This window comes from Sinocyclocheilus rhinocerous, unplaced genomic scaffold (assembly GCF_001515625.1).
Source record: "Sinocyclocheilus rhinocerous isolate Xijiao unplaced genomic scaffold, SAMN03320098_v1.1 scaffold2261, whole genome shotgun sequence".
NCBI classification, from domain to species: Eukaryota; Metazoa; Chordata; class Actinopteri; order Cypriniformes; family Cyprinidae; genus Sinocyclocheilus; species Sinocyclocheilus rhinocerous.
The window spans coordinates 5257-13431 of record NW_015660574.1 but is presented as its reverse complement, the minus strand read 5'-3'; the positions used below and the strand labels follow the sequence as shown (position 1 = coordinate 13431).

The 8175-nt window shown below is 45.6% G+C and overlaps 1 protein-coding gene across 1 annotated transcript in view; it reads left to right on the top strand.

Moving 5' to 3' along the window:
* Nucleotides 1-7857, top strand: part of LOC107725336 (glutamate receptor ionotropic, NMDA 2B-like) — a 36337-nt gene extending 28480 nt beyond the window's left edge. The window contains exons 9-15 of the mRNA XM_016534574.1: nucleotides 165-318; nucleotides 398-523; nucleotides 675-904; nucleotides 1011-1171; nucleotides 2869-3056; nucleotides 3249-3487; nucleotides 4723-7857. Coding sequence (XP_016390060.1) covers nucleotides 165-318; nucleotides 398-523; nucleotides 675-904; nucleotides 1011-1171; nucleotides 2869-3056; nucleotides 3249-3487; nucleotides 4723-6702 — 3078 coding nt within the window. The 3' untranslated portion in view covers nucleotides 6703-7857. The remainder of the gene's footprint in view (nucleotides 1-164; nucleotides 319-397; nucleotides 524-674; nucleotides 905-1010; nucleotides 1172-2868; nucleotides 3057-3248; nucleotides 3488-4722) is intronic.
* The last annotated feature ends 318 nt before the right edge of the window (nucleotides 7858-8175 follow it).

Genomic DNA, 8175 nt, shown 5'->3' with positions numbered 1-8175 from the left:
CTGTCTGTCTGTCTGTCTGTCTGTCTCTCACCTGTCTGTCTGTCTCTCACCTGTCTGTCTGTCTGTCCATCTCTAACCTGTCTGTCTCTCACCTGTCTGTCTGTCTGTCTGTCTGTCTCTCACCTGTCTGTTTGTCCATTTCTAACCTGTCTGTCTGTCTGCAGGTGGTGCTGAAGAACGCTCACATGGCCGTCGGCTCGCTGACCATCAATGAGGAGAGGTCAGAGGTCATTGATTTCTCCGTGCCCTTCATAGAGACGGGCATCAGTGTCATGGTGTCTCGGAGCAACGGCACCGTGTCTCCGTCTGCATTCCTCGGTGAGCCGCTCTCCTCTGTCCGTCTCTTGCTCTCCGCTGTCTGTATCTGTTAACATGTGTGTCTGTTCTCCGTCCACAGAGCCGTTCAGCGCAGACGTCTGGATCATGATGTTCGTCATGCTGCTGCTGGTTTGTGCCATCGCCGTGTTCATCTTCGAATACTTCAGTCCCGTGGGCTACAATCGCCGTCTCATCGATGGCAGAGGTACAGAGTGATGCATCCTGGGAGCCATTAATTATTGATCGTAATTTCCAAACTTTAATGCCATGCAGTTCTTCTGTAGTTTTGCTCATGACTCATGTCACACAGCCTTTCCATTGGTGGAGTCACTTGTGTTGTGCTTCTGTGCTCTCAGAGGCCGGAGGTCCGTCGTTCACCGTCGGAAAGGCCATCTGGCTGCTCTGGGGTTTGGTCTTCAATAACTCCGTGCCAGTGCAGAACCCCAGAGGAACCACCAGCAAGATCATGGTGTCCGTCTGGGCCTTCTTTGCTGTGATTTTCTTGGCCAGCTATACTGCTAACCTGGCCGCGTTTATGATCCAGGAAGAGTACGTGGACCAGGTGTCGGGCCTCAGCGACAAAAAGGTGCTCTAATAGACGATACAGCAGTACTTCTTCAGGTAGAGTGGATATTCTGATTTCTGGTCAGTCTGTCTGTCCGCCCACCGTTGTGCTGTTGGTTTGTCCTCAGTTTCAGAGACCCAACGACTTCTCCCCGCCGTTTCGCTTCGGGACGGTGCCCAACGGCAGCACCGAGAGAAACATCCGCAATAACTACAGAGAGATGCACTCCTACATGGTCAAATTCCACCAGCGCAACGTGAATGAAGCGCTGTACAGTCTGAAATCAGGGTGAGACGCTTCTCTGACGTGCCTCTCGATCAGTCATTAATCAAAATGGCAACACTTTAAGAGATCTCCCTCAATAAACTCCTAGCTTGCTGCTTATTAATAGTTAGTAGCGGTTAAGATCAGGTGTGAGGATGAAGGGATCTACGATATGATCGTGCAGAATAAGACAAGTGCTGGTAAGATGAGTCACAATGAGCACATTTTCAAAAATGAGTTGTTTTTATTTTCACATCCTCCATTAGAATACCTTCAATATGATGATGTGTGATCTGTTGGAATCTGACAGAGCTACAGCTGTTTGAAGTTGATGGAGTCAGCAAAGTCAATTCTGAGAAAAATCTAGTTAAAGTTTTCTGAAGATTCCAAAGCAAATCACAGAGCAACGTTTAGTCTTTTCCTCCACTTCTTTTCTTAATAATAATTACTGTATTAATAGTTACAATGTAGCTGTTTTTTTGTTTTATCTTATCTTTATTAGAACACATGCAAAAAAACAGTAGAACAAATATAAGAAAGAAACAAATAATGCATTACCTTTTTTATTTTAGGCCTACATCTAAACAAAAGCATTCAAGTAAGAAATACAAATAATCAAATGTAAAAATGACTTTGATGTGTTTATTACAAATAAATTGATTATCATACCTACAAAAGCAGTTCAATTAAGAGCAGCGAGTGGTTCCGTCTTTTCTTTTATCGTTAGATTAATATTAATGCCACAAACGGCCTGTATAGTAAGTCCTACTGTAATGCTCGGGTCTAATATAATGTTACACATCAGATGTTTTCCCCCAAACGTTCACTTAAGACAGAACAGGATTATGTTTGCGTGAATACTTAAATACAGTAATTCTGTGTATATGTGTAAATTAGAATGGAAGCTTAAATTAGTCCTGCACTCTATTCATTTACTAACTGCTTGTTTTCTTTAAAAAAATAACACTAGCTTCTCTAATCTTTTTCTATTCTAGCTGTTTTCTTTTTATTTATTATATAATTTTTAAAAAACCTTGCTATGTGTACTGCGTTAAGCTAACTGAGACTTGTTATAGCACTTGCATATCATTGCTCTTTTGTTGATTTTGATTGCTTCCATTGTCCTCATTTGTAAGTCGCTTTGGATAAAAGCATTTGCTAAATGACTAAATACTCGGGGTGGTTGCTAGGTTGGTTGTTATGGTACCTGGGGTGGTAGCAAGGGTGTTGCTATGCGGTTGCTAGGGTACCCTGGGTGGCAGTTGCTAAGGTACTCTGTGTGGTTGCTAAGGTGTTGCTATGTGGTTGCCAGGGTACCCAGGGTGGTTGCTAAGGAGTTGCTAGAGTACCTGGGAGAAGTTGCTAGGGTGTTGCTATGCTGTCGAGAAGCGATTGGAGAAAAGGTACTCCTCACGGAAAACGTACAAAAAGATCATTATAGATGTTTCATTACTATTTGGAACATTGGGATCGCTAGTCGAGGGCTTAATGAGCTCGTTTTTATGAAAACCTCAAATTTGACTAAAATTTACATTTTTTTTTCACTATATTTGTGCGTGTAGCTCAAAATTAGCCCTTGCGCATTCACACTCATTTTGCGTGTTTTAGAAGTACTAAAAATGGCCACTATGCAACTAATTCATAGCGGTCATTAAAATGAAGTGTTCATGAAGACATCATTCTGTGCGTGTTCTGAATGCATGTGGTGTCTTGAATGGCAGGAAGCTGGATGCCTTCATCTACGACGCGGCGGTGCTGAACTACATGGCGGGCAGAGATGAGGGCTGTAAGCTGGTCACCATCGGCTCTGGGAAAGTGTTCGCTTCCACCGGCTATGGCATCGCCATCCAGAAAGAGTCGGGCTGGAAAAGACAGGTGGACCTCGCCATCCTGCAGCTCTTTGGAGACGGTACTGCTCATGTTGAGCCATTCACATCAGATGAACAGTCATCTGTCAGCTTGCTCACTAGTCATAATAACCCAGCAGCTTTGAATTACCTCAGCCTTTGTTTCAAATACAAACCAAACTCATTGTTGTAACAGACCCAGTGTGTAGGAGCATTTCATCACCCTTTATAACGTGTGTGTGTGTGTGTCTCAGGTGATATGGAGGAGTTTGAGGCGCTCTGGCTCACCGGGATCTGCCACCACGAGAAGAATGAAGTGATGAGCAGTCAGCTGGATGTGGACAATATGGCGGGTGTGTTCTACATGCTGGGTGCTGCCATGGCTCTGTCTCTCATCACCTTCATCGCTGAGCACGTCTTCTACTGGCACCTGCGCTTCTGCTTCATGGGCGTGTGTTCTGGGAAACCAGGGCTCACCTTCACCCTCAGCAGGGTAATTCTGTCCCCACAGACACACCTCAGAAAAACACAGCGTCGCAGTAGGGCTGGACAATCATTCAGTATCAATATATATCGCCATACAATTACTTTCAGTTACGGTGATATGATTTTTAAACACATTTCCCATATTTAAATCAATATGCAATTTCAATAAGACCGTCTCCAGCAACATGTTTTTGTTGTTGCTTACTCTTTTTCTGTTTTCTGCAGCAAGCCTTTTCATGTTCTTTTTTTTCTCGTCCTGGCTGAAGCACTTTTGTTTCAATCTATAAGAATAATCAGCCTATGTTATCGTTATCACTATTAATAAGGTGAGTCTGAGAGTAATAAATAAATATATGGTGATCATTCATTTATTTGCGCCGTTTTTATTTCTAAAATATTATAGAAATATTGTGATATAGAATGTAATTTATTCTGTGATCAAAGCTGAAATTTCAGCATCATTACTCCAGTCACATGATCCTTCAGAAATCATTCTAATATTCCGATTTGCTGCTCAAAAAATATTTATTATTATTATTATGTTGAAAACAGCAGAGTAGATTTTTTTCAGGTTTCTTTGATGAATAGAAAGTTCAGAAGAACAGCATTTATCTGAAATAGAAATCTTTTGTAACATTATAAATGTCTTTATCATCACTTTTGATCAATTTAAAGCATCCTTGCTAAATAAAAGTATTAATTTATATAATTTCTTTCCCCTCAAAAAAAAAAAAAATTTATACTGACTCCAAGCTTTTGAATGGAATAGTGTATAATGTTACAAAAGCTTTTTATTTCAGATAAATGCTGATATTTGCATCTTTCTATTCATCAAAGAATCCTGAAAAAAATGTACTCAACTGTTTTAAATATTGATAATTGGCAAATCATCATATTTAAATTATTTCTGAAGATCATGTGACACTGAAGACTGGAGTACTGGAGTACTTTGATCACAGAAATAAATTACAGTTTAACAGATATTCACATAGAAAACAGTTTTTCTAAATAGTAAAAATATTTCACAATATTACTGTTTTTGCTGTACTTTGGATCAAATAAATGCAGGCTTTGGTGAGCAGAAAAGACTTATTTAAAAAACATTAAAAATCTTACTGTTCAAAAACTTGTGACTGGTAGTGTACATTTTGGCCATATCGTCCAGCCCTACTTCGGAGTAGTGCACAATACAGTTTCAAGAGGCTGTCTGAACACTGAAAGGTCTCTCTCTTCCTCTCTCAGGAGATTTACAGCTGCATTCACGGAGTAGAAATCGAAGATAAGAGTTCAGCGCTCAATTCGCCCTCGGCTACCATGAACAACACGCACTCGAATATCCTGCGTCTGCTGCGCACCGCCAAGAACATGGCATCCCTCTCCGGGGTCAACGGCTCCCCGCACAGCGCGCTGGACTTCATCCGCCGAGAGTCCTCCGTGTATGACACCAGCGAGCACCGCCGCAGCCTGGCCGGACACTCGGACTGCAAGGCCCCCTACCTGCCCGACGACAACATGTTCAGCGACTACATCAGCGAGGTGGAGCGCACCTTCGGCAACCTGCACCTGAAGGACAGCAACCTGTACCAGGACCACTACTTGCACCACCACGGGGGCTCCACGCTGGGGCTGACGGGCCCCAACCGGCCCCACAGCCTGGGCTCCAGCAGTTCTCTGGAGGGCGGCATGTTTGACTGCGACAGCCTTGGCGGCGGCGCAGCCCCCGTCTTCACCACACAGCCACGCTCTGCACTAACGCACAGGAACATGAGTAAATTCGATCTGCTGCAGAGCCAGACTCCTCCGTCTGGGCTGGGATTGAAGCAGGGACTGGCCGACCTGTACGGGAAGTTCTCCTTTAAAGGTGGAGCTTCCAGTTCGGGATACATCGCAGGGCACGACCGGTTCTGCGGCGGAGCCGACGACGGAAACATCCGCTCTGACGTGTCTGACATTTCCACTCATACCGTCACCTACGGCAATCTGGAGGGCAATGCTAAGAAACGCAAGCAGTATAGAGACAGCTTGAAGAAGCGTCCGGCGTCGGCAAAGTCCCGCAGGGAACTCGACGAGATTGAGCTGGGTTACCGCCGCCGCCAGCATCACCACCACCACCACGGGCACCGCTCGGCTTCGCCTCCATCCGAGCGCAAACGAGGTGTGAGCTCGACCTCATATCTGCTACAGGACAAGGAAAGCTTGAGGGATTTCTACCTGGATCAGTTCCGGCCAAAGAAAGGCATCCCACAGTGGGAGCATGTGGATCTCACCGATGGCCCCGGCGGTGGCGGCGGAGCAGGAGGCAACTGCACCAGTTTGCTGTCTGTAGATGACTTCCTAAAGAGCAAACCCAAGAAACCGGAGAGCGGCGACCGGGAATGTCGCAGCTGTCGGGCCAGCAGCGCAGGCAGCAAACACGGAGCTGGAGTTCTGCACGTCGGAAGCGGCTGCGTGGCATCGGGAGCCGCAGGAAGAGTCGGAAGCAGCCGTCCCAGTTCTGCCACTTGCATGCGTTGCGAAGCCTGCAAGAAGTCCGGAAACCTGTACGACATCAGCGAGGACAGTAACCACCTGCTGGAGCAACTGGGAGGCAGTAGAGGCCAGACGCCGGCGCAGCGCCGCAGGGCTTTCAGCGGGAAGCCGCTACGCCGGCAACACTCCTACGACGCATTCGTAGACCTGCAGAGAGAAGAGTTAACTGGGATGGGCGCACTGCCTATGTTATGTGCAGCACCGCCGCCGCGCAGCATCAGCCTCAAGGAGCGGGAGCGCTGCATGGACGCCTCCTTCGCACACATATTCGAGTGTCCCGAGCAGGACACGGAGCGAGACCCGCTGTTCTACGAGAGGGGCGCAGGATCGCCGTTTGGGTTGCAGAACGCGCCCCATCGGCGCTCGGTGGGAGAGAGGGATTTGAGAGACAGAGGACTCCTGGAGGGGCCTGTTCACGCTTTATCTAAATCCCTCTATCCCGACCGAACCGACCACAACCCATTCATCCCTACGTTCGGAGACGACCAGTGTCTGCTGCACGGTGCCAAGTCCTACTACGTCACCCAGCAGCAGTCGCAGCACGGGGATTTGCTCAGCCCCATGGCCTTCCCTGCGGAGCTGTGCATGGGGAACCACCACACCAGCAAGCTCAGCCTCAGCCCGCCTCGGCCGTTCACCGGCAGCAACGGACACGTGTACGAGAAGCTCTCTAGCATAGAGTCTGACGTGTGAGAACGAGTCCAGATCTTAGCAGGACACGCAGAACTCGAGAGAACTGAAAATGTCATTTCCTGTGAAGTTCACGCTTGCACCGTTGGGTTCATCTCCACGAGCTAGTGAGAAGAATGAGAGCACATCCATCTGCCACGTCAGATGGCCACCAGAACAGCCCAGTCCTGTACTCTTGTCTTTTGTGAAGATACAATCATGAAAGCATAATAAATGCTCATTGATTTTTTTTTTTTGAAACAGGGTAATAACTGTACCTCAGAGGCGCTGTGAAGACACTGCTGACTGGTGATCTGTTGTTGAAATTGGGTTTCATTTGTCTGTCGTTTTCCTGAGGCCTTTGCTGAGCGTTAGGGATTTTTGAATGTGACGATCAATCCAGTCTCCGCATCAACGTAACGCATCCATGGCAACAGCCTATCCCATGCTGTTTACGGCCGTGAAACACGCGTGCATTCGTGAAAGTGCACAAGACTCTGTTTTATGCCGTCATTTATATTCTAGTCTCTACTGCCGTGATATTTCATATCCAACGAGAAATTGTGTTGATACGCCTTCGGTTACGCTCACGTGACTCTCGCTCAGAAGCTGAGAAACGAGGGAGATGAAATGACAGTATCAACCCCTCTCTTTGTTTTGGTTGTAAATACATTTCTCTTTATATAAGCCGACAAGGTCTACCTTTAATATAGCTTTTTCAAGTATAACCAAAATAAAGATAAAAACAGAACAAAATAACAAAAACATAAAATATGCAAAATTTAGCAAAAGCATTATAACTCATGATAAGTGATATTTTAAGCGATCGTTTGCTTTTTAAATCCATGTTTATTACTTAATTCTGATAGTTTACCGCCTCCTAACCGGCTTCATTTTAAGGATTTACCTTTGCAGCGTAACAGAGCTGAGCAGTGCTGTCGTGGACATGTTTAGTTTACTCGATTAGTGTACCGATTACTCCTTGCTAAGTTTCTCTTAAATTGTGTTTAGATGTCTGGTCGCCTGCTGGAGAAGGTTTCCAGGTTCTCTCTCTCTCTCTCTCACACACACACACACACAGGTTTGCGTAGCTATGTAAATGAGGACATAATTGCTATAAACTCACACAAACCCTAAAATGTTGAAAAAGGAGCATTTACGTTATTTATGTATTTGTACCTTTCAAGGTGGTTTTGCCAGATTTAGTGAACAATCGGCCTCAAATTGTCCTCAAAGTGTAGCTAAGTAAACACACACACACACACACACACACACAGATCTCCAGCATTCGTCACAGAGTGTGTTTAATGATATGAAGCAGGGCTTTGAACCCTTCCCAAGGACTGACTGACTTTGTAAAGCTGATTAGTAAACTGCTAGAGTGTGATGTTTTTAATTGTAACGCTATTGTGAGGTCCCGTCCTCGCTTTAGGTCTGCCGCAGAATAACCTTACATCTCCTCTTGTATTGTTTCTGCAGTTAGAGTAACTCTAACCA